General features: G+C 41.3%; 1 protein-coding gene across 1 annotated transcript; it reads left to right on the forward strand.

Annotated features, from left to right (window-relative positions):
- LOC117135184 (carbohydrate sulfotransferase 4) lies at positions 1-26,953 on the forward strand. Its single transcript, XM_033295251.1, has 4 exons — positions 1-1,172; positions 26,206-26,388; positions 26,446-26,647; positions 26,718-26,953. Exons 1-4 carry the CDS (start codon positions 235-237, stop codon positions 26,847-26,849), a joined length of 1,455 nt encoding a protein of 484 aa, XP_033151142.1. The 5' UTR covers positions 1-234; the 3' UTR covers positions 26,850-26,953.
- The last annotated feature ends 268 nt before the right edge of the window (positions 26,954-27,221 follow it).

Consider the following 27,221-nt stretch of genomic DNA (forward strand, 5'->3'; position numbering starts at 1 on the left):
CCGCAACGGTCACTTTGTTGTTGTCAATCGTTTCGTTCGCATCGCGTCGCGGAAAATCGAGATATAAATACGGAAAACAAAAATATAACTCCGACGCGGCGACTTCCGCAGCAAGCAACTGCAATGCGCTCGAGTTGAGGGCGCGCCGATAACTATGTGCGTGTGGGAGCGAGTGCGAGTATAGCACACAAGTGATCACCACCAGCAATTAGCAAGTGACCGACCGACCGACCAATGAGCACGGGCATTGGCAGCAGCAGCAGCAGCACGGAGGAGCAGCAGCACCTGGACCTGAGCGCGGACTTGGAGGCGTGCTCCCTGCTTGGCCCGCAGGACCCGTCGAACGTCGATACCGGCAGGACACGCGCTAAGCAGCGCCTCAGCTTGAACGGGAAGCGGCGCCGCAGCCGGATGTCGCGCAGGGCCAATCTGATCGGCATCTGCGGCGTGAGCAGCCTGTGCATCCTGCTGCTGATCGCCACCACCCAGCACCGTCCGCTGACCACGCCGTTCAACCAGGCGGCTGGGCGGGATCAGGGCGCGTCCGTAGATGGCGGTCCATCCAATTCGCTGGCGCGCAGCGCCTTCTACGATCGCTTCCAGCAGCAATTGCAGCAGCAGCCGTCGCAGACGGCCGTCTACAATCTGACAGCTACTATAGTGGATGTCCTGTCGGCTCAACGGTCGCGCATCCTGGCCGAAATGGAGAACTTCGAGTATCCGCGCGGCGGCGCCGAGCGTCTGACGGACATGACGCCGGAGACGAACGGCACCCCGGTGCGCAGTGTTGTGGTCACCTCATGGCGCTCCGGCTCCACCTTCCTGGGCGACATTCTCAACTCGATACCGGGCAACTTCTATCACTATGAGCCGCTGCTCGACTTCGGCATCAAGCAGATCCGCGATCCCGACGACCAGGAGCTGGCCGTGCAGAACCTGAAGAACCTGCTCAACTGCGACTACGCCGACATGATCGACTACCTGAACTTCGGCAAGACGCACACCTATCTGTTCGAGCACAACACCCGACTGTGGGACGTCTGCCGGGAGTTCCCGCGCTTCTGCTGGCGTCCAGCCTTCCTCACGCGCTTCTGCCGCCTCTTCCCCATCCAGAGCATGAAGACCGTCCGCCTGCGACTCGCCCAGGCCGAAAAGCTGCTCGAGGACCAAAGGTGAGTGGGCCCAGACATCCGGGTAGAAAGTGAAAGCCAACTGGCATGCGGTATGCAACGCATCTCAGGCGGATTGTTTATTCGGGGACCCTGGAGTGTGATGTCTTAGGAGAAAGCTCTTCACTGCATTGACTCGTGCCGAATTTGAAGTCTTTAAGCATGCCTCATGATTGCCTTCTTACCCGGAAGCGTGAATACTAATTAACCATCTAATATTTGAGGGAATCAACTTTTGTCTTGGTCTTTAGTCCTTAATATTACAATCACGGGTTGCTTCTGCGTGTCACTTCAGTTTCAACAAACTTAGTGACTTCATTATTATAGATATATCAGTTTGCAACATGCATGCAGCAAGTCTTTATCGTTATTGCTTTGTTATATTCCCCATCCAGTCCCCCCAGTCAGTATTTCATTCAATAGCTTGAGCATTTTCTTTGCATCCCATTTTTATCTTTCGAGGCAGGCCAAGGCCCCCATTTGTGATAAGTTTCGAGAGGCAAATGCTATAGTATTTTCTTAGTTTTGCCAGTTAAACTTCCTCGGCCAGTCAACTTATGCGTCTTATCTAATTGTATAATGTATATCAAAATGTTGTTTATTTTAGTCTTCGTCTTTAGTCTTAGTTTATAATGAACTGTACAAACAGCAATCAATCTCGTATATAAAAAGGTTCACTTGGCATTTTGGCAATTAGTTTCAGTTAATGCTCGCTTACTTTTCAACAATAGACTTTTAATTATCTGTATTTTTTTTTTTTATAAATTTTCGAGTGCTAGCACGTTATCGTTCTGGTTCTGGTGTTACCCTAATTACTATTTGCGCTTTTCGAAGTTTTCGAACACGATAGTGATATGATACTGGGATAGGCTATAAAGGTTTGTTCAGAGCTATATAGCGATTAAAAACTAGTTCTAAACTTTCCTATACTTTGTTTGTGAACTTACGAATTCGAAAGAGTAGTTAAAATAATTTTACAGAAGCCCAATACTATTAGTCAGCTATCAACACTCATTTATAAAGTGTGGATTATCATTTCAATTGTATTTCTTGGGAACTTTAACTGATTAGAATTTGATTAGAATCTAAGATACCGAATTTGTAATCGTTGTATTGTTATTGTATCACCTGAAATGGGAAGTTAAACATTCTCAGGGTGTTTACTTTCGACTGAGTGAAAACAGAGAGCAAATCCTTGGGCAATACAATCGATTTGAAATCTCGTTGGGGCATTCCCCCAAATGCCGCAAACAAAAGTTTCATTTACATAATTTCCCATTTAAAATGTAAGCCGACCAACAACAGCAGAAATCGATAAAATTAGTGTACAGCAATCTCTAGCTAAACAAACCAGCGACAAGTAAACAGAAAACGAAAATGTATTTGATTGATGTGGGGTTTTGGTTCCTTGGCCGCCAGAGCACAGTCCCCCAAACCCAATCCTGCTCCACTGGCTTTTGTGGTTTCGATTACATGCTTCGATCATTCCTTTTTGTCAGGACATTCTGGATATGTATTAGATTCAGCTTTTGTGTGGGCTGAGTTGTGTCAATGTTATGCAAAGGATATCCAAAAAAAAAACATTTTCAATCAATGAGAACGTATCTGACATTTGTGCACAGATTTCTGTTCAATAAATACACGAATTGGTAGAGATAAAATGTCTGAGTGGAAAATGTCATTTATAGTCCACTTCTGCTGCCACATAAATGTCAGAAGAAATGTTTGATGTCTTTTAATGGTTATTTACTGGCATCTCCGCCTCCTCTGAAAAGCGGAAAACAATTAACACACTAAATCATGAGCTGACTTCGTATACTTCAGCCCGGAAGTTGGACCACTAAATTTACAAACTCTTAAGGTTTAATTTCTCTTTTGCCCTGCTAACTTTGTTTTCCTAGTTCGACCACTCCTCCTAATCTATTTTCAAGCATTTTGATGCTGACTACATGCTTTTATCTTAACTTGTTTACCTTAATTAAAAGAGCAAGCTTATGTTCTTATTTTTTTGTGTGCTTTTATTAGTTAAAAGTGTAGCTTTGTTTGTTTTTCGATAACTTCAAGCTCTATTTCAAATAGAAAAGTACCTCATAAAATTTGCTTTGTATAAGCACTTTGCACTTAAGTTGCGCCTCTCACTTAATTCTTTGTACGCTCCTTCGCGGATTGCAGTAAAAATTCTTTCACACTCTATTAACTTGGCCCGCTGGCCACTGGCCGCTGGGAAATGCATCAAAATTCCGGAAATGCTGACCAGCACTTGGATTTATGTTTGCCTGCGGGGCAACATCATCCCAGGCAGCCACACACTTAGCCACAATTTGGGTCAGTGCGAGCATTGTGGGGCGAAAAGCCGTGTTTGGTGAGTCACTAAGCGACCGCTAACTTGGCTTCTAATTGTCGATTGGCCAAGTCTTTGCCGGCTGGGTGTGCCTAGAATTTTGTTTTGGGGGGCAAACTGGGCGAAGCTTCCCACAATTATCGCGTATACGCCGTGTTCGACGGTCTCTTAAATTTAATGCCCAATGAGCATTTCATTTATAAATCACACATTATTTTTATGTGATTTTTCATGGTCTCCTTCCCGCCACTCAGTTGCGATAAGGAAGAAAATGTGGCTAATGAAATGAACTACCAAATGGGGCAATTGTATATTTATACGTCAATGAGTCACGAGCTTTATTGCAAAATTTATTAGTACTACTACTTCCATTGAGCACTGAACGGATAGAAGCAATCGCGGAATGTAAATTGTATTTTATTCAATAAGTGTAACTTAAATATAATTTAAATGATAGTTGTGCAGCTTAAGTTCGGGCTTTATTAAATTTCTTCACACTGCTGGCAAAGCCTTTTCACTTAGCTTTTCATTTAGTTTTCCCCGGCGCGCTACGGTTTTGTGGCCGCTAACTTTGAGAGGCTTTTGCCAGCAAGTAGATTAAAATTGTGAGCATTGAGTGCGCCCACCACAGGCCGCACAGTCGGAAGATGGCGAAAATAGTTGCATTCAACATCTGGCAAAAGAACCGAAAGAGCCTAGCGAGCCGAAAGAACCGCAGAAGCCACAAAGAGTTTGGGCCCAGTCAGTTTTAGTTGGCTTATAATGAGCAAAGTGGCCATTAACTCAAAAACTTTTCCGCGCTGCGTTTTAAAGCGGGCCAAAACAGCCAGCAAACAATGAGAACGAGACGGAAGAAGAAGCCGCTAGACGTCAAGACCCCGCGGTTTTGGGCTGCTGTAAGACCCGGTTCTCGAAAGCCCATTGCGCCATAGACCTCATTCTGGGCCGTTTATCTCGTTTTGAACCTTTTGACTTGACAGTTTTGTCAAAAAAGTCACAGAGTGAGAGAGAGAGGGAGACGGCTATAGGCGGTGCGAAAGAGAGCGATCGTGAGTTCAGTGAACGTTCAAGTAGAATAGTTTTCATGCGGGTGTATGGATTTCTTTATAGCGCTAGATTTATGCACTAGGTACAACAAAATATGTTTAGCATAAAGATAGTAGTTGTTTTGAGTAGCTAATTGAAATTGGAGCAAGTAGAGCAAGTGTAGCTCATGCTCAAACGAGTATCTTACCCCGAACTTTCTTTTCGAAAACAGCTGACATGTTATCAAATCGCATTTGACCGAAATATAACTAGTCTGTCAGTCTGTGTGGAAAGAGCATTGAGTCTGCTAGTCTATATTTTATTCCATTTTTTGTGTGTGCCCCAAACTTTGTATCTTATTGCATTTGCAAAAAGCGAAACGGGTTTCGTTGCTGGCTAAGCCAAACCTTTTTCTTATTTTTTATTTATTTATTTTTATTTTTTTGCCGACTGCTATTGCTGTTTTGGTACGTGTAGAGATCGGCTTGGCGTAAATGGGTGAAAAGCAATCCGGGGGGCAATCCGTTGATGGGGGGAGGGGGACCCGACCAGAAACTTGACTATGACAAACTCTCTTGGCCGGCAGTGAAAGTGATTGATTTTTTTTTTACCCACTTCTCCCGCCACATGCACTGGAAGTTTCGCTTTTTTTTCGGTGTTTGGGCATAGATATAATTTCTAAAATCGTAGCTTGTACTGCTGCTTGATTGCTCATATTTTGCTCGTTTGTGTAGCTTATTTATTTTTCCTCTTTAGTGGAACTTGATGAGGCGTTGGATGATGATAATAATGGCAAATAATGATAAGTATAGAAATTTTCGACAAAAACCAGTTAAGCCAGTTGGCGCAAGTTGCATGAACAGCATGCGAAAAATGATGGAAATAAAAGTTAAATGATTAACTATGAAAGAGTGATTAAAATTGTGGTGTTCGAGTATCCCAAATGGGTGCACTAGCCATTCTAGATGATCAAATAGATAAACCGGTAGCAGAAAAATCATATTTATTCCACTGCATCTAAGAACCATAGAAAATGGGTGCAATCGCTCCGGGCGGGCTGGCTAATAACTCGTAGTTCTTTTTTCCCCGTTCTTGACAGAGCTGGAAAAGCGTGTGAAAATTACAATGATTTAGTGGCTGAAAGCAGCTCATCGATCAATGGAATCGATCAGTTGGATGCGGCTAACGATGCCGCATCACAGAATCCGCAGCATCTGCTGCCCCGAAACGCACGGAAAATTGATGAACCATGCTGGCGGAGGAAGTTCTGTGTTTCCCCTTTTGGCCTCGTCCAACTGGCCCAAACCACGACCAAAACTAATGTCATAAAGTTGCAGTGGAGGTTGCGGCCAGAGCGCGGAAAGTGGTGGAAAGAGGGCCAAATCGCATTAGGCGATGCGAGCCTTGTCTATGGCTACTTAAAGATTTACAACTCGACGTTGCGGCCATAAATTCCGCTTGGTAATTGTTTGGGCCAGCTGAACAGAACAGCAGAACAGCAGAACAGAAAAACTGAAAAACCGAAGAGCTCTGCTCAAGGCTGGGTATTGCTGATTGGAGTTCCTCTTACAGCTGACAGAGTGAATAAAGAACACAGACGCTCCAGCTTCTTGGCCACTTTTTTCACTTTGCAGTTTGGCTCATATGTCCGTCTGACTGTCAGCGTTTAAAAATAAACAAATAAGCACAGATGGTGTTTGGTAATGCCCACAATGTTGGCACATTACCTAATGAGCTTGCTTTTGGTCAAATAAAAAACACTAGATTTTGCCGACGATTAATGGCTGCGAAAGGTGTTAAAAGTGTATGCACCTTGAGATACATGAGATTCATACAAAAGTTAAGCATAAGTGAATAAAGAGATAGTTAGACATTAATAAATGAATGGTCTAAACAAAATCAATTAAAAGTAAAAACAATAAGGCATATCTAAATAACTAATTAATTACTTGTTGATGGTATTTAATCATAAGCTCAAGATCTTTACTTTTATTTTCTTTTTAGATGCTTACAGATACTTCACTTTTTCCTGATTTTATATGTATCCGTTGATCTCATGATTAAGAACTTATTTATGAGAACCAGAAACTCGTATTTATAGCCACTTATTCATAGTAGTACTCAACCGTATTAATTAATTTTATGATATTTTATACACGGATTATTTATAGTGAAGCGGTTGAGAATCGCCAGTTGCAACTGCAACTAAAAACCACTTTTAAATCAGTATTTAAGCTCCAACCAACTGTCCTGATTTGCTTACATTTTCTTTTTCTTTTTTTGTGTTCGGTTTTTTGGCCAAAGTTTTTGTGCCATTGGACGTTTTCGTAGTTTTCGTAGGTAACTTTGATTTAAGCGCGTAAATCCGTGTGCAGCTCGCTCTTGTTTAAGTAGAAAAAGTATTTTATTTTACTTTTAATGACCGGGAAAAGTTGCAGTTTTTGCTCTTGCTCTCACCTTAGTCACTTTTAATTGCAGCCATAGAATGAATGGAGTGTGGTGTAGTCGCCGTCGTAGAAAGTCTTCAATTTCTTTTCTGTGAAAACTTTTTGCGCGAAAATGCAGTCGTCAATGTCATTGTGTCTAACCTCACCTTGCCATTTGTGAACGTGTTTTACTCTTTGTTTGGCTCTTTTCCGCCTCTTTCCTTTTAATAATTATGTGAATTTTCCAGAGCTGTAATGTTGAGTTTTCCTTTTTTTTTGGGCCGCTAACCAGCCGGAACTTTTCTGCGGCTGCTCCAACAATTTTCACTCTCTAAAAACTGGCTTGCATCGTTTATCATTTTCGTATCTTTGTGCAATTGATTGTTTCTCTTTTTTTTTGCATTTCGTCTCTGGAATTGTTTAAATGTGGCCTGTGGGAAAGTTTATGTACTTTTATTGGTTAGCTACTATTTTATGGACTCATAAAAGCATTAGTACGCTGTTTTATTTATACATATTTATAAGTTAATTGGTTGAAGTACAGAAAGAATTTTTTTCTTGTTTATAAGTTGGCTAAAACCCTCTTTCCTATAAGCTGCACATAATTTATCAGCAAAAACATTGTGTTCCGCTCTCAACGAAAACTTTTTGGCGCAAGTTTTTTATTTTTTGCCCAACGCTCTTTATAATCCGCATCGCATCTTTTTCATATTTCCGTAACATTTTCGCTAAGCTCGTTTTTGTTTTATGCTTTCTATTTCTATTTTTTTTAAGGAGCACATCCAACGCGAAACAAATTTCCTGTCTTCAGTTTGGTAGTTTCGCTCGGCAGCGAGGTTTGTTTTAGTAACTAAAGCTTGTTGTTTTTGCAATGGGCGGGGGTGTTGGCCATGTCGGAAATCCGCTGCAGTTGGTAGCCCGTAGTCCACCCGCAGTTACGCCCCTTCTCCTGCACTGCGGAACGTTCCAAGTCGAGTCTGTGGCCATTTATTTATGCATGTGGAGCAAGTCTTTTTTTTGCTCATTCACTTCGCTTTTTAAATGATCCTTGCTGGGGAAAAGCGAAAAATTCCAATCGACGTTGTCTGAGTGGAAATGTTGGGCGCTGGCGGAAGGGTGGGAGGTTGGGCATGGCATCTTGTCCGACATGTGGGCGTCTTACTCTGGACTGCATTTTACGTAAGTGAGCCGTACCCGTCGAACCGAGAGGAGCCATCGAGCCAAGGGAAGCGAAGTGAAGTGTTCTGATTGCATAAGAACATTCATGTTTGCCCCAGGGCAAAGTGCTCCGTTCGCTGGTCATGGCAAAGGACCAATCCTCCATACCTCCAGTCCGTCCGCCTGCGACGAGAAGGTCGAGCAAGTTGCTCAACGATTTATGGCCACTGGCGGCGCTCGACAAAATTCTACTTACCTTGGCATAAACGAAATGAAATAATTGAAGGATGTGTGTGTGTGCACTGCAGGTGCTCCAAGGGTCTTAGATTATGGATAAGGCCGGCTGCCAGGATAGCTCAGAACAAAAGGTGTTGGCCAACTCCCTGCGATGTTGGCCATATTTTGTTGGGGGAAAATATGTTGAGGCTAAAGATACAGATACTACAGAATTTATAAGCCAACTCCTTTGGTTAACTTAATAGGCAATGCATATTTCTAAAGGCTGTTTAGCTATTTTATGTTCTAAGTTCTAAGTTCGCTCTTTTCTAGATAGCTTTAAATCTAGTCGGGATGCACCTCTACACTTGCCAGTGACCTCGATAACTCTTTATTCTCGCAAAATTCGTTGGTTTAGCAGGCACATTAAGACCCCAGCGAAGTGCTCTAGCATCGACCCCTTTGGGCCACCAATCTAAATTACCACAAAATTCCAGCTGCTCCGCCAACCTAGCTGGAAACACCTCCACTGCACTGCACTCCACCAACTGGTATATATCCACCTGGGTCGACAGCTTTGTGGCTATCATTAGCACAAGGCACAGATCCTGACCTCCTCCCTCGCTGCTAAACACTGTAATCTCCGGACTGCACTATTTTCGCCGCTCTACCTTTTGGGCACAGATATATTAGCCTAATTTATGCGCGAAAGTTTTCTGTCCACCGCCGAGGAGCCGGCAATCTAAGCCCGAATGGCTGAGCAATTTGCGTCCATGACTGTTAATGATTGAGTGAGTTTGAGTTTGAGTTGCAGCTAGTATTAATGTCGGTGAAGGGAAGAGTAGAGAAAAGTGTCGGCTGGAGGAGGAGACGGAGGCCCAGTTTCGATTCGGAGTCGAGACAAGCAAATGCAGGCCGCATTATAAATTGTTTCTAGTCATGGCACGCATTTCAGTTAACCGACGTAGTCCGGAGTCGTCGTACCTTCGATGCAGTTGTTCCCTTGGCCAGCCGGCGGAGCAGAGGGGGACTTTCTCTTTTGGCCCGGCTCATTATATTCCGTTCACACCGCTGTTGTGGGTTGTATTTTGTTTGTTGTTTGTTGTTTGCCTTTTGAACGACTTCTGAGTGCCTTGTCTTTGGCAGTTAATCACAATTTAACTCGCTTTAACTGGGTTACTGTGATGGCAGATGGGAAGCAGTCATTGTTTTAATTTTTGCCTGCTCCGAGCGATGTGGTGTTGTGTGGTCTTTTCTGCTACGGATCGTTTAGTTTCGTTACGTTACCTTACTTTACGTTTCGTTTTGGCCGCTTTTTCCATCCCATAGTACAACATACTACATGGTAGTCAATTCTGCTGGCGAACTTTATAAACATTGTCATGCCGGGCTCGTTTTCCTTTGTTGTTGCCTAATGTTTTTTTGCAGTCGTCGTGTATCCGCTTACATCAAATGGCAAGAACAACTTCAGCTACAAAAGCATCTTACAGATTGCAAAGGCAAAAAGTAAAGAAAAACAAAAAAAAAACACAACAGATACATTAGAAAACTTCCGTTGTAACGGCTCTAGATATTTTCATGCCCATTCCCCTTTACGTTTGCTGTTAATTTTTTACCTGCCGACTTTTGCATATATACTCATAAATGCATGTACATGGTTCAAACACTGAGAGAAATATATAGGCAATTAATTATATATTCATTCTTTGTTATCCAATACTTAAATTGTTTTAGCATTTAAAGATCATTTTAAAGCATCATATGCTTTTGTAGTATGTGATGCACATTGTTAGTTACTGTTGTGTAATTTCTTCCAGTGTACTGTATTCGTATTCGCTCTCCTCCTCGTCACTCGATGAAACACACAAAGAGACAAAACTGTGTCGCCCTGTTCATTAAAAAGCAAATGGCCAGCACTTGTTAAATTAATAAACGACAAAAGAAGTGAAGGAAAAAGCGCGATACTATGGCAACCGAGTTCCCGGAAATGGGCGGGGGTCAGTGGGAATTGGGTGAGCTTGAAATGCCTTCGGAGACTGGGAATGTTCTTGATGTTGGGTGCCCCACGTTTCAAATTCCTTTCGGCTTTGTGAATTGCAAAGCTACCCGAATATTTCGCAACCACAGTAATTTAATGAATTCCCCGGGACTTTGAATTTCAGATACCCATGGGGTGTGATAATCTCAGTTCTTATATTTTACAAAAATTACAAAAGTAACCTTGGTTTAAATTCCGAAATTTGCTTACACAATCCTTGACCTCAATCCGCCGAAAACTTTGGCGATAAATTGATTTTTGTGCTGGACCTTTAGTTTTTTGCTGGCTGGTTAGTTGCATTTTGCTGTCGGATTTGCTAAACAGATTGTCAACATTTAACCTCCGGCCTTGAGTTGGTTACCTGCTTGGCTTCCTGCTCAGCTTGGTTTCCTAATCCCGGCGAGAATCAAAAGCGTAACATCCTTCGCTTGACTTTGCTTGGTATTTGGACTGCCAACGGAGGCGGTGGCTGGTGATATATTTTTATAAAAGAATAAAAATGCCAGGCTCCGGCTTATTCTTTGCCGGATGGTGTCTGTGTCCTACTCCTCCACCTCCTCCTCGCGGTGACCCCATGTCCTGGCCTTTATTTTATCTCGTTTCCTTGGCTGCTGGCCAAAAAAAAAAAGTTCGGTGTCTTGCCTTCGCCACACGTTCTCGAGGCTTAGCTTTTCCGTTTTTCCATCCATTTTTCCGCTTTTCCTTTCGCACGGCATTGTGTGAGTGCGGCCAGCAAGGACCTTCATTTGCGTTACCCGTTACCCACTTGAACTGCCTAAATTCCATGCCCGCAACGAACTCCACCACATACATATTTCATTCCGCTTGTGCTTCAGTTTTCCACATTTCCACTCGCTCCATTTTCTTTCTTTTATTTTTTTTTGGCAACACGCAAAGCAGAAAGATTCGGGGCCTGGGGGAGTGCGGTGCCTACTCTCCAACAACTAATTCCCATAACCATAAGTTGGCATATGTGCGTACGCCGGGTACATCTGTCGATCGCACGTGTGACCCCAAGGTCAGAGGTCCTTTTCTCACGGCCAACTGAGTTACCGCCCAGCTCGTTCGTGAATTAATTCAGTTCAGGTGGCTCTTGGCTTTTATCTGCAAAGTGTAAATATATTTCTAATGTAGTTGAAAGTTTAAATTACCTGTGAGTATCTATGTATCTATGGAATGAAAACTATACTGGCAATTAGCTTAAACGTATACTCGAATTTGATTTCGTGCTAACAAAATTTTTTAAAAGGCTTTCATTGTCAGAGAAACACGATGAATTTTTATACATTGTTAATGAGTCTTTTGCATATTGTCATTAAAATAAAAGAGAGTATTATCTTTAGTTTTGTCATTTATATAAAAGGTTTAATGAATTCATTTCAGTGATTACTTAATTGAAATACCTTGTTATATACCTTGTTATGGCTCTAAATATTTCTAAAAATTTTCCAAGATTGCAAAGGTCAAGTGAATTCCTTCAACTTTGCTATATTTATTATCTTCCTTATTAGCAGATAGCGTTTTTTATGGGCTTTTCCCATAGAACCCACCACAGCCAATATTTATTTACACAAAATTCATTTGTTGAGGTATCCAGCTGCGGTTATTGGTTGCTTGTTTATCTGGTCAGCACATCGTAGCTAGCGAAGTGCATAAATACTTGGAATACTGGGGGGAACTATGCAGTAAATGGGTCAGTGAGAGGTTTCATTTGGTGGGGCACGTCGTAAACGTCTTATTTCTCTCACTCATTCCGCCCAGTAATCTTCTGCTGACAACCTCTGACAAGTGGGGGCTCCCCAGCTATAACTATTTTTCATATGCCCCCCATACCGCACTCATTATATAAGCCTTCCACATGGCATTGCATAATGACGCAGTACCAAAATTTCCCCCGAAACTCCAACCAACACCCCCCTCCCCCCTCCTGTCTTTGTTGCCTCAAATTAAGTTTTAAGCATCGTCGAGCGGGACGATGACGCTCTCTGCGAGCTGTCAGGCGTCGCTCGTTAGTACGTGTCAGTGGCGTAGGCCCCACCGCCTCCCACCACCTCGCCACTCACCACTAGTCAGCTCCTTTTCCCCAAATTCAGAGAGTCTGCCCCCCATCCCACTGCGACCCCGCGTTGCCCCAAGTCACGTCCTTTTGTTGCAGGCCAAAGTCTTTGCCACTGCAGCAATTGCTGGAAAGAAAGAAAGGCCAGAGGGGGTCTCTTGTCTTAAGATTTCGAGTTTTTCTACTTTTCCCAGCTATATTTCATTATATTTCATTAGAAAAACAACTCTTACAAATACCTTGCTATTCGTTTTAAAAATATAATTAGTTTGTCTTTGTAAAAGTTTAAAGTTTACTTAGTTGGTTTGTCGACAGCAGAAGTGCAAAGACATCAATTTTCAATGGGAATTGCTCTTCTAGCCACGTTTTTGTCTTACCTTAACAACGTTTCATTTCATTTGTTTTTGGCCAACATGCTGCTGCTGCTGTTGTTTCCGCTTTGAAACAAACAACGGACACACAGAGCTCGAATTCTATTAGCCAAAAGTCCGTGTTGCAATTTTCTCCGATATGTTCCGCTCAAGTGCCTGACTGACTGACTGACGGAAGATTCAAGTGCACGTGCTGGCCCAGAACCAAAGAAAGATTGCTCGCGGAGAATAGTAGATACAATTTAAATTCTAAACAAATTGACTACAAAGAAATTCCTTATAAATGAACTGGATCTATATGCTCATTAGGTGAGATAATCGATATCGTATTCCAACAGCCTGAAGACACCAACTGGCCTCGTTTAATTGTTATAGATCGTCGAGTGAGTGGAGCTTCTCATTCACTTCCCGTATCGAATTTCAGCCACATCGCTGGTTTCAATGGATAGCGGAGAACAAGGTTGTCATGTCACTGGGTCCGTTGCTCAACTCCATCGCCAGTGGACGTCATTATTGGCTCATTATAATTATCAGGTTGCAATTTCTGGCCGCCGCTCTCCAGACAATTCATTCCGCTCTAAATTATTTGTGCAACACTCGGCGGTGGCAGTGGCAGTGGCACTGGCATTCGCCAACTGTAAATTGCTGCCACAATAATCGCAATAATTAAAAGCGAGCCCGGCCACAAATCATGGAAACTGCCGGCCGGCAGACGCAGCGTGAAAAGCGGCAGCGGAAAAGCGCTCGGTAATTGAGGAAAAATCTAGAACAATCTTGGGTTGTGGCAGTGGCTGTCGGATCACTTGGGATCGTGGGGCGTTTTGTGAAAGGGTTCTTGATAACTCATGGCAATTAAAAAATAAAGTGAGCCGGCAGCTATCTTCTAGTGTCAGTTTTGCCTGTGGATTATGTCGATTATTGCGGATGTGGCAGAAATTCCAAATTTATTAGTTGCGGTGCCGCCTTTTTGCTTGGAGGTAAATATAAGTTGTAAAATATAAAGTATATTTCATATTTTGATAGCTTTAATTTCCTTCGCAGAAAGAAAACTTCCTTCGAGTTGTGTTGGTATGAAAGTTAAACAGCCCACCTTTCCTTGTGCGTAGAATATAAAATTTAATAAGAAGTACTTATACCAGAAATTATTTAATAAATATAATAAAATGTACCTTCACCGCAAAAGAATAGGTCATTGCCAAATCACTTGAGCCGCATTATAAAAATTAGCATTTCGTGGCAATTTTTAATCTCCTTCGTTTCAACAAATAAGTGGCATCTGTGCGATAAACAGATACCTGGCGTGTGTGTGTATTTGTAGGTATAAATATATTTCTCGTCTCGGTTTATCTCGCTGGCTTTGTTTGCTGTTGCGGCTTTTTGCCACTTAACCTTGAGGTTGGCGCCCAACGTGACAATCCGAACGGAGACGATTCTCCTCTTCTCTCCTCCAGGAAGCAACAAAATGCTTCTTAAGCCCAGTGTGTCAACGCATTCGGACCGAAGCCAGTTAGATGGTGGGAGGTGGAGATCAGGTGTTACTGTGCCACTGTGGTCGCATAAAAAGATACGCAGCTCACTTTTACTTTTCCCGTTTCGTGGGTAATTTGTTTGCATATGCCACCAAGGTGGCTGCGAGCAGCTGGGCGTGGCAGCTGCGACGGGATGTGTCACCAAGTGGTCGTTCCGATGGCTCCGTGTTGTTTAATTAAGGCACAAAGTCAAGGATTTGCATGCATGAATAACGAGGCAGAAAGACCTGAAACGCTGCAGGCCGAAAGTGAACGGATTAAAAGTTTAATTCTTCGGTTTCTCTGGGCCAATTCGATTCCAGGAAATGAAATTAAACGAATGCGGCTATTTTTTATGGCCAGCAGTTATTTAAGAGCAGCCAGCTGTTATTGCAACCTTGTAGCTTTTTTACCTGCTCAGCTTCATGTATCTGTAGTTTCTGTCTTCCGATAAGACTGTCTGAATATTGTTTCACGGCACACAGGAGAATGCAATTATCTTAATGTTTACACATAGTGGAGTTTTCGAAAGAGTTTTTAGCTTTCTTTCGACGTACAAATTCCTCAGTTCAACCGACCTGAAAGTTCTATCTCATCGCCTACGTCAATCAACTGGGCAGACTGACTGCAGGCAAGAGTATCTATCAGATACAATCTATCGCGTCGAACATGAGCACAATGCAATTGAAAGGAGCCGACAGACAAACATGTATCTGCCGTATTGATATTACGACGGGGGGCTGGTGCACATTTTATTGTATAATTTCTATTACCTTTTCAGAGGGGTGAGGGGGGTTGAACGGGGCGTAGCAACCTTGGTTCGCATATCTGCAAGTTGTTTAAATTAGTTCTATTCTTGTGCAATTTTCTACGTGGCACCTTTTGTGCCGCGTCGCCGTGGATGCTGCACTCGCATTCTTCTCCTCGCCATCTCCGTTGTATTGTTAGCCACGCTTCCCAGCCGCACAGCCCCGCCCACCCGTGTGCCGAACCCGCCGCCCCCTTTATTCCCCGCAGACAATTGCAGTCGGCGTGTACGTTTTGTATCTGTGCATCTGTATCTTTAGCTGCAAAACGTTCGCACCATGACTGCGCCTATGCTCGCGAATCCATGTAATTTGCGCACATTTCGCTGGTCGTAATAAACGCGAAATTAGTCTCAACTCTTTCCACTCAGTGCAAGAATTTTCCTCTTCTTTGGTGCACTCCAAATTGATTTTATTATGTGAAGATTTGATCCAGGCTGTTGCATTTTCAAGATGATGATTCTATCATTTTCAGATTGGTTGCATTATTTAGTTGTATACTATTATTCCGAGTTTAAGATGGTATATGATGATTATATATGATATATGATATTATAACAATTTAGTTAACTTAATTTTGTTAACATTTTCCTTAGCTTTTTGTCGGGAAAGATCTTAGTGCTATCAGTATTTTTCCCTTGATAGTTTCCCTTTTCCCTTGATAGTTTTAACTTAAATGCGTATAGTTTTTTAAATTAATAATACCCTTAAGAACTTGGTAAACTGGTGGTTTAACTGCAGTTAAACCAACTGCAGTTGCATTCCTCGCTTGCAGTTTCCCGGTTTCCTCCGCTCATGTTGCAGTTTTCCCTCGCTTTTTCGCCTTTCACGTGGTCGGGGCTATTTGTCACAGATCTGCTGCAATTTATCGCTCTCGCTTGCTCCGAATAATGGCGGCGTCCACACGGGTTACCCTTTCGTGCTCCATAAACAAGCGTGGAGCTGCAGCTCCCGTCGCCTCTCCGTCCACCGAACGTAGTTACCTTCTCCTCTTGAAAACTCTGGTTTTGCACCAGATGCAGATGGGTGTCTCTGTGTGGGCAGTGGAATCTGAAATCTGGAGCTGGGCACTGGGTACTGCGGAGCTGGCAACTTGGCCAAACGTGCTCGGCATTGATTTTGGGAAAATTTCAGCCAGACCTTGGTTCGCTTATTTATGATTGCCTTAATTCGTTTCCGTGGGCGGTGCCTTTGTGTGCAACTTGTAATTGCCCTTTTCTTAAAATCTCCGGATTTGAATCTGACTGTATTAACTTTGCTTTTCTGTCTCCTCTTTACTTGCAGGTATGAAAACAGTGTGAAGACATAGAAACTATCTCAAGATAATATGAAATACTATTTGACCAAGCAATCAACATTTACGTAAGTACTTAGTACAGATACGTAAACGATGCTAAGATACCTCTTATCTGTTGGATACATTTTCATTTGTTATGCCATCTCAAGTACTTTAAATAATGGGTAAAACTGTAGAGTACTGCAGTTTACTGCAAAAGTTCATTAGAAAATCAGGGAGGACTATAGCTTAATGAGGGCGTGGCCAACAATAACCATATACAGGCCACAGATAAGGGAAAATGAGTGGAAAAATTGTAACTGCAATGAAATGAAGTGTCAAAATGTTCGGAGTTGTAAAGCCCTGCCACAGCCACGCCCATCTGGAGCTCCACCACTTCCTGGTCGCAAGTGGAGCAATTTATTTAAGAGTCATGAGAGGGAAAAAATGTACATTTACATGACAATCAGGAGGGGCGGCAATTGAAGTCCAGCTGAAAAAAAAGACACTCACCCAGTTGAGAGCATGTCCATGTATATGTTGTCGCTGGAATTCCCTTGTGGTAGGTCGGATCCTGTGATGTTTCCGTATGCATTGAACACTTTACTGTCTGCCAGGTGACCACCACATGTCCAATGAATCTGCACAAAGAAACCTCGGGGGCAATGAATGCTTAAGCTCCATAAATTATGCATGTCCTGTATGTCTTAATTTAAATAAGTGCCAGGTTCAAAGGATATATAAGTGGGATCTATAAGTGGGAGCAAGCAGCTTATTTGGTATAAATTCTTTTATTCTATTCTAAAGACTATAAATACATTTCGGATTAGGTCTGCATACCACATAGACACAAAGGATAACGAGGACTCTTCTCGAGCTAGTGTTAGTGCATTCGTGTTTCGACTCTTTTCATAATATTATTATCCCTGCTGCTGAAGCACTCTGCTGCTTAAACTTAATATCATTCAGGTCGTGGGCAAAGTGAAAGGAAACTGAATTTATGTGGGTGACGTGTAGTTCTTGAATGAGCTGCCCGATGTGCCCCATCCGCCGGCCCCACTTCGAACTCTTTTTCTTTCAGCGGAATCATCTCCGCCGAATATGAGTCGCTTGGCTTAGTAACTTGGCAACATGGCCGCACTTGGCTGGCATCTCGTAGCCACTCGAGCTTCTTTCACTTTACGCTTTCTTGGCTTTAGCTGCAGCCCAAAAGTCACTTTGAATCGCACAGCCAGCGAGGCATAATGACGGCGATAAGTCATTAAGTAGCTCAACGCTCTACGCTCAACGCGCCGCAGCGTTCACTTCAGATGACGTCGTTAAGAGGTAGTGCAAAGTCAATAGATCTTGGATAGAGGGGGGTTTTATGGGGGCGGCAATGCTCCATTCATATTATTCAAGCGTTCCACTCTGTTTTCATTGGAAACTGAGGGCGCAAGTGCCCCCTGGGTATATGCATTCTAAACCAGGGCAGAGGAAGTTGCCAAGGAGACGTTGAGGAACTTTTCAAGAAAGCAATAAAAAAGATGGAAGCGGGTTCTAGTTAATTGAAACTCAAGCTTCACTTGTACGCAAGCGAAGTTTTACAAAAATATTTTGCTAGATTCCCAACGAACAAGAAAACAACAAATCAAAGTGAACACACAAGTATTTGTTTCTTAAAATATCAAGCTTGCAAAGCAACTTACTGGCTGAAAAAGTCTGTGAAAAATACGTTGCATGAAGTCCTCTAATAGAATTTAGTTCAATGTTGTAAAAGGGCTTAAATGTGTTGCCTATACCTTTTAAAATCTTAAAGGTCTTCCTAACCGATTGCCATGCATAAATCATTTCACTTCATTTCATTTCTCTTGGGTTTCTATCTTTTTGTCCGTGCGCCCCATTTTAATTAAAAGTTTCTAGTGACTCACATAAATTCCAATCAAGATTTTAGTGTTCCCCATTGATTTTACTTTGCCCAGGAGCAGTTCCCAGGCGTGCGAAATTCAATTAGATCAGAAGTCAATCAACTGCAAGAGGGTGGTCGAAATCACGTTAAAGGACCTTCGTTGTGTATGCATTTGGAATTTGTAAAGAATTGTTGCTGTAATTGCACAAGTTTCGGGTAATTAGATTGATAATCGACTAAATTACTGACAGGCATACTGTGGCTGATCAATGAGTAATTAGAGAATGTTATTAAAGCCACATGTCCTTTCTATTTTGGGCTTTCTATTGTCATTTAACATATCAAACATATCGCCTCGTATGTGTCCTTTCCCCAACCCACTTCTCCAGCCAACTCTACCACCACCATCATCATCACCATCACCATAAGGAGCTTACATCGTTATATGGATTTCTGTGGTTGCCTATCAAAGGCCCGAAGGCTTCATGTCAAATGCACGAACCCAATAAATTTCCTACTTCAGTCAGCTGAAAAACAATGGAAGCTTGAACATACTCAGTTGCACAGTGGCCAAAAAGACATTTCTAAGCCCAAGGCTTAAAATATTAACACAAAGCATTTAGCATTGATATGATTAATAGATTTTTAAAAAATATAAAATTCTTGTTTATAAGTGTATTTTAGGTCCTGATCTTATAATATCTTGTTCTCGATTTTGATATATTGTTATTGGAATCTGTCAAGATGTACAATATTATAGATTTGGTCCAAAATAACGCTTTTATTAAGCAAAAAAGTTTCAGAAACCTAAATAAATAACTGGTATACATATTTTATGATCCCAAGTAATGGTCCTTATCAAATTTTGGTCGATTTTTAAAATTTAATTTTTTGCAAAAATTTTAATTTTTTATTAGGGGTTACATCATAAAATTTGCAAAAAATTGACAAAAATTAAACTTGTCAGGCGTGAATGCCAATCGATTGGAAATGTGATTACGAGTCCATGGAGGTACAACATTCCTGATTTGACCCATAAAATCGATTGTTATGGTCAAAATACTGATATTTGGCCAAACAATAGTACTACTATAACAATTTTTTACACTAACATGGTCAAAAAGCTTCACACACCTACAAAAAATAATGTTTTGCGTAGTTAATGATCCCAAGTAATAATCCTTAACAAATTTCGGTCGATTTTAAAAATTTAATTTTTTGGCAAAATTTTCATTTTTTATAGGTACAACATTCCTGATTTGACCCATAAAATCGATTGTTATGGTCAAAATACTGATATTTGGCCAAACAATAGTACTACTATAACAATTTTTTACACTAACATGGTCAAAAAGCTTCACACACCTACAAAAAATAATGTTTTGCGTAGTTAATGATCCCAAGTAATAATCCTTAACAAATTTCGGTCGATTTTAAAAATTTAATTTTTTGGCAAAATTTTCATTTTTTATAATTTATCATTAAATTTACATCATTAAAATTTGCAAAAAATTGACCAAAATTAAACTTGTCAGGCGTGAATGCCAATCGATTGGAAATGTGATTACGAGTCCATGGAGGCACAACACTCTTGATTTGGCCCATAAAATCGATTGTATTGGCCAAAATACTGATATTTGGCCAAACAATAGTACTACTATAACAAATTTATTACCATAACATGGTCAAAAAGCTTCACACACATACAAAAAATAATGTTTTGCGTAGTTAATGATCCCAAGTAATAATCCTTAACAAATTTCGGTCGATTTTAAAAATTTAATTTTTTGGCAAAATTTTCATTTTTTATAAGGGGTTACATCATTAAAATTTGCAAAAAATTGACCAAAATTAAACTTGTCAGGCGTGAATGCCAATCGATTGGAAATGTGATTACGAGTCCATGAAGGTACAACACTCCTGATTTGGCCCATAAAATCGATTGTTATGGTCAAAATACTGTTTTTTCGGTCAAAATATTGTTTTTTTGGTCGAAAAATCATAACTTCGTCAAAAAGTGTATAATGCCACAGTAGAAGATGCAAACCAAGTACTACTATATGATTCCGCATGCAACTAATTTCGAACGGTGTACTTCGTCACAACGCAAACAGTCTCCATAGTCGTTAAAATTTTATGAATCGCACGGGCATAACGTTTTCTTTTGACACTGTGCCCCAGTTCGTCCCTATTCACTGCTAGTAACTCCACAGTGTTAGCGGTTTGTTTGCCGAGACCTTCAGACAACTTCCTGTCATATGTGTGGTTAGGTTCGGTACGAACGTGCATATATCCATGGCAAATGCACAAGAGCCGTCCCTTAGTTTGTTATTAATGAAGTTTCCAAGAGGCTTTTGCACCTAGCCCCTTTCAACTATGTCAGTTTCTGAGGCGAAGGACTCACCAAACGGAAAGCCAATGCGAACAGCAGATAGTTAAAATGTTCCCCTGTTACGCCTCAGACCGCCCACTTGGCCTCCTCTAATTCGATTCTCTTCTGGCAACCTCCTGACTTCCAACTCCCAGCTCCCGACTTCCAGCTCCAAACTCCCAGCTCACAACCCCGTTTCTTTGCTGTCAACTGCTACTCTGTGCCTTTCTCTTTTGCCACTCTACTTGGCCGCATCCCAGTTGACTTTGATTGACATTTGCTGTTGTTTGCATTTGCCGGAACAATTTGAGCGTTTTTTTTTTTGGTTTTTTTGTTTTATTGCTAGTACTCCGCCATGATTTCATTTCGCATTTTGGGTGGCCCATTGGCTGGATTTTGCCAAGCTATTGCTCCTATAGGAAGCATTCATCTATTGGTTCTCCTTTGGGTTTTGACCCAGTTGCGGATCGCAGAGCGCATTATCCTTGGGATTCGTTTGATTTGACTCGTTAGTCACGCAATTTCGAACTTTGTTTGGAAGTCATGTAGAGCGATGGATAGTAGTTGGGTCTTAAGTTGGTGTAAGTCAAGTTCAAGGTCTGGTTTCTATGGTTAAACTGTTACATTATCTGTAATGACATGACATTGATGAAAATACGGCATATCGCAGCAATGAAATTGGTATCTAATGGCCAATTAAGCCACAATAAGCACTCAGTTGATTTATGTGGCGCTATAGAAGCGTTTAATGGCAAATAATAATCGTTAAATCTAATATAAGATATCAAACTCCCCTAAACTTATCTAGAAACTTTCAATTTATGATAGTATCACTTTCTTTCCCAAGCTACTTACTCAAGTTTTCAGCACTTTGGTTGCTCAACTTTTCTGTGGCCGAAAATGGACACCCCTTGACCCCAATTAAAACCCTGCTAGATCTACAGTTATACATTAAAATAATGCATTTTACGAGGTTAAGTAGCGTCAACATGACCTAATTGCCTGTTGAAAGTAGCTTTCAGTTCTCTCATGGCATGTATTATTTAAATTATTACATTCCAAAAGGAAGGGGGCGGGTGAAAAGCCATGCACTTGCATTCTAAAATCAGTTTAGTTTATTTTCTAGCTTTTCCCCCCTTTGCAATGGAACGCATTTTCCGAGCTGACTGCATACGAAGTCATCGTTTTTAGCGCTTTGCATGTTTTTCCGACTTTTTCCCAGTTTTCTGTTTGTGTTCTCGGTTGCAACACAAGAATTTTGCGGCACTGGGGGGCACTATTTTTGCATATTTTCGACTGGGCATAAACTAAAATTACTAGCTGGCTCTGATAAATGGGCCAAGTACGGTGGGATTGGGTGGGTGTTCTAGCTCTAGCTCCCTCCTTCATGTGACTGCTATTTTGCGATTGTTGGGCAATTGTTAAATCGATAAATTTACTCCACTTTTTATTCGCGTTTTTTCCCTAAAAACGTCATAGTAAGTAGCGCTATTTTTGTTTTGCCTCTTGTTGCTTCCGCTGTTGTGGCATTGCCGCTCTATATTTCACTTTATTTTTGGGGCACTAATGTCGGGCATTGGAGTATTTATGTGGCTTAGCTTAGTGTTGTAGGGATTCTTATCTGTTTTGGGGATTATTGTGGTTCTTAAATCCAAAATATAATCAAATTACGCGCGTAGTCTTGTCAAAAATGTAATATCGGCTTCTATATTTTACTTTTGCCTTGTCACCATAATTTATTTAAGAATCTCTTAAGTTTCAATAATTAAATATTTGAGCAGTCTTAATTTAGCCCTGAGAGCTTAATATACTTAAGTGCTCTCTTTTTTTGTATCTTGGATTTTATTTAATTTTTTTTTTTTGCCATAGTAATTTCGTCTTTTTTCTCTGCGTTGTTTCCCTTTTTTCGTTTCGTTCTTGACAGTTTTTTAACCCGCACGCGACAATTATGCATATTTTTATAAATAAACACTCACACAAGCGAGCACACACACACAAACGCCAGCATATATTTACAGGCCTTTTGGCCAACGGAGCGTATGCGTAATAATTTTTCAGCGCTAGCGAAGTGGCCAGGGCGGAAAATTCAGACCAGCGTACCGCAATGGCAAGCATACATAAAAATGTAAACAAATTCTTGAAAGCACTCTTCGCTTGAAAAAATAAAAAATTACTACTTTTAAAAGGCAGCAGCAAAAGAAGTTAAAGCGACCTAATTGATTGTTAAAGTTGTTGGTTTTATTGCGTAGATTCTGGTGAAAAAAGGCCAAGGGAAAGCTAAAGCTGTTGGCCTTTTCTTTCATAGATCTTTTCTACTTGATCGCTGCAATAACCCAAGTCCATTGCAGTGGAAAGCCTTTCCCAATTTTCCGCTCTCCCAGCATTTGACTTTCCCAGTTGCCATTAATCAACATTATCAGCTTATGTCAGGCCTAAGCTGGCGAACCTCGGAAAATAATTACTCGGTACTTAGTGCGACTATGAATGAGTTTATGAGTTTATAAGGCGAGACATCTGCACACGCATGAGAACCCAAACCGAATGCTAAGCCATCCGAATGGTACTTGGCCATGTCAGAAGTGGGACATTGTATCTACGATGTGGTTTCCCGGTTTGCCAGAGCTGTGGCCCAATCGCTTTGTGGGTCAGCCAGCCAGCCAGCCAGCCACTGGGGAGCACATCGGCATGGGTCTATTAATATATGGAAATCTGTGTCGCCGCCGCCTGACTAATGGTGCAAGTTGTTGCGAAAAGTTCACCTGGCCGGCATTTTGGGGTTCAAGGCCTCGAGCAACACGTGAGCAACTCTTACTTTTGTTCGCCGCTTCCCGGTAAAAGTTATGTAAATAGTTGTGTATCGGTTCGATCGAATCGGTAATATGCTGGCCTATGGTCGTGTGGTGCCCGTGCCCATTATATTGATTAATCGCTCGAGGTTCGCCTCGGCCCAGTGTGACCCCGAATTGGTCAACAAAAGAGCAACTAACTGTGAACGAATCTATCCATCATGTGTGCCACATAGCAGCTCATTTCTGTGTCCATTTCTATTGGATTGTCCGTGTATTGATTGCTCCTCTCCCGTATAATTTTGCGTATATTTCTTTCGCAAATTTTTCGGCTTTTGATCGTTGAAAGTGTGTCAGAATGCCGCACAGCTGCCGCAGTCCGATTGAAATAAAAACACAAAGTATAAAGTCACTAAAAAGTCTAAGGCAGTGAGTCACAAGTGGTGGAGATGCTTAGAAGCTTTTTGTTTTGGAGGCCAATGAGTTGCCAAAAGGCGGAGTCAGTGGGTCAAAGTGGCGACGAATGACATGCGAATCGAGGTGGCTTCTGCCATCCAAAATTAATATGTCCGCAATGCTGTTTTTCCAATTATTTTATGTGTTTCAGAAACAATTTTTTCAGGGCTAAATGCATTTAACAAGCATTTAATGCCTGCAAGCCATTCGGTCATTAAAATTAAATTAAAAGCCAACTTGAGTTATGGCCAGCAAGTGCTGAAAAATGCCATAAAAAACGGACACCAGAGCATTTAGTAGAAATCCCAAGAGTCGACATAGTTAACTATATCCAATTAACAGCTGAGCCAAAATACCATAAAATATCTGGAATTATTTTTCAGTCAAAATTGATAGTTTATTCAAATGTAATATGTAATATATGAAATATACTCTACACGGTTTCTCGGCTGCCTCCAATGTCAAAAACTTTTGAAAGCACACTTGAGAATTCCTCGACAGGCCATTTGGATCAACGATTTTGGTTTATGCAAAAACATAATGCATATTTATAGCCACAAGTGGCTCTTTTTTGCACAATTACACAATATATACAAAGGAAAAGAAAACACCTCGAATTACTCAGCCAAAACGAAAGTGAAATTCATGTCGGCCTTCAACAGTTTTGTATTGTGTTTTTTTTTTGCTCAAACATAAGTGCACTTCATCATAAATTATTCAACTTAAAAGGTTACAAAAGACTTGGTTAGCGATCTCGGAAAACGCATATTTTATAAAATAATCATTGAAACTGATTACGAACTATTTGTACGAAGTGCAAGGGTTTCTATATATACAAGCATTTTAAATAAAAGTAACATTTGTGTTTGCATATCTGCGAATTTATCAATTCATTTTTAACTTCAAAGTTTGAACTAATTCGGTTCAAACCCTTTATCTTTAAACAATTGGTTTTGTTTTTGCACCATTTAAATGAATTCTGCATATATCCCCTTCACGTTCCATTGATTTCCCTCGTTATTTTGAATAAATTTAATGTTGTGAAATTTTTACAATTTCCATTGTCTTTTTCGGTTTTTGGCTTTGGAAAAGTTTTCGTTATTGATATTTTTGCAGCTGTTGCGGTTGCCGGCAGCCAAGCACAGTGAACACTTTTCGCAGATGGAGGAGATACAGTAAAGCTCTGCCCAAACGACCAATATTTGTTATTGTTTCTGCTATTATTTCATGCAACTTTACAACAACGGCAGCTGTTGGAAATTCAATTTAATTTGTTCGACACAAACTGGTACTTAAATTTGCGTACCAAAACATACATATACGACTTATTTATCGGCTAGAACTCAAATTTAATTTTCTGTTTTGATACAATCCAATGCGATTTATGTGGTATATAACTTTGGGGATTCATTTCTATTTATCGCACTTTGTGCTGACGACATTTAAACCTATAAATAGGCTGTATGCACATACATTGATACATATATATGCCACAATTTGCATGCAGTTGCAGCTTTGGATGTTTACATTGTCTCAGTTCGCCACAAACTCATTAGCATTGTGGTTAAGTGGGTGTTGAAGCTCCATGGTGATGCCCCAGCATGTGGTTATATCTCCGATGTTGATGATGCGCTTCTATGGCATTAGGTTTTTACTACAAAGAACTGAGAGCTAATTAGGCCGCGAATGTTTTTAGCTGGTTTGCAATGGGAAAGATGTGCAAAATTTGCTTCCAATTACAAATTTCTCCAAAAAAGAGGGAAAAATGGTTTTTCATTGCCTGCTGCTGCTACGGTGTATATCGATTTGAGTTTCCCTTTAATTTCCCAATCCGCCCCCTATTGACACCGAAAACACAGTTTCCGCTTATGCCATTTTATCAACTTTTTGTTGTTTCCGCTTTGGCAAAACATTTTCGTAAAATAAATTAGCATTCGCAATGAGTGCTGAGCTGCGAGGATGGGAGTGGAGCCGAAACAGGGCTACATTTAAGTGTCGTAATTAAAAACAATTTTCAGTTGTTCGATGGATTGCCATGGAGTTCAGACCGAAACCAACTCGTGCCGAGCTCCATGAAAATGCTAACTATAATGCTTCATTATAGAAGTTTTAAACCGCTTTAATTGAAAGCCAATTCCAGGCTGGTTCCCTCCCTCCCATTGTTGTGCCAAAATGAACTTCACGGCTCGGCGCTCAACTATTACGCCAGCAATTACATATCATTCAACACATATATATTATATGTACATATATAGACATACATATGATAATCTCGGTTTGAGTATTCTAACAAGTTTCTCCTCCCACCCGCAGTCTCTCCAGCGTGCGGATCGTGCTGCTGGTGCGGGATCCACGAGGTACGATGCAGTCGCGGCGTCATCGAGTGTGGTGCGGAGGCAACGAGGACTGCGAGGATCCACGACTGGTGTGCCAGGATCTGCGGGATGACTACAAGACAGCGGAGGTGCTGTTGCTGAAATATCCGTCTCGTTTTAGGTAAGTTATCTCATTTCATGTTTAAACTATGAATATAACAATTTCTTTGCATTCCAGGACTGTTCGTTATGAGGACCTATCCTTGAGCCCCAGTGAGATGACCCAGGATATCTTGCAGTTCTATGGCTTGCCATTTGATCCTGCAGTGGAGGAGTTTCTGGACACGCACACCAAGGTCAATATTGGAGGTGTTAGTTCCACATATCGAGATTCCAGATCAGCACCATTCCATTGGATGCAGGATCTCAAGCCGGAAGAGGTAGCGTATTCATCATAAGTTTCATTGTTTTGGAGTGTAGTTAACTAATAATGATACTATCCCATTTTAGATCAAGCAAATCCAGGATGTCTGCACTGAAGCGATGGATTTGTGGGGCTATCGCCGCATCGAGAACTTCAACAACTTCTCCACCACCCAGCAGACCTTCGATCCGATGGTGATGCCGCCACCGTTCACGTGAAGCGCTCCTAGTGCTGGCCGATCGTTTACGAAAACTGATATGGATAACTAATTCTTCTACTTGGTACATTTTGTTGTGATATCGTCGTGTTGAGCGAGCAAAAAGAAATATGAAAAGAACGGAAGCAGGCAGCGAGATATAGACCGATTGGATGGAGCAACTGGGTGCATTGTGCATTGTGAAAACTCATTCATGGCGGGCACATTTTTGCTACACACGCAGACACACTTAACTGAGCAATAGTTCTTAATATATGTAAACTGAATATACAATATGAAATGCATAATTTTAGTAATTGGCGAATTTTTGTGTAGAGAGTAAAGCGGTACGAAAACCAGTCGAATATCAGATTTACATTTAGGCCTAGAACTT

Source organism: Drosophila mauritiana, chromosome 2L (genome assembly GCF_004382145.1).
Source record: "Drosophila mauritiana strain mau12 chromosome 2L, ASM438214v1, whole genome shotgun sequence".
NCBI classification, from domain to species: domain Eukaryota; kingdom Metazoa; phylum Arthropoda; class Insecta; order Diptera; family Drosophilidae; genus Drosophila; species Drosophila mauritiana.

Bases quoted from the DNA above. Each gene is read 5' to 3' on its own strand.
- LOC117135184 (XM_033295251.1), top strand. From the start codon at position 235: ATGAGCACGGGCATTGGCAGCAGCAGCAGCAGCACGGAGGAGCAGCAG. The intron at 26,389-26,445 runs GTAAGTTATCTC...TTTGCATTCCAG, and splicing joins AAATATCCGTCTCGTTTTAG to GACTGTTCGTTATGAGGACC. The intron at 26,648-26,717 runs GTAGCGTATTCA...ATCCCATTTTAG, and splicing joins AGGATCTCAAGCCGGAAGAG to ATCAAGCAAATCCAGGATGT.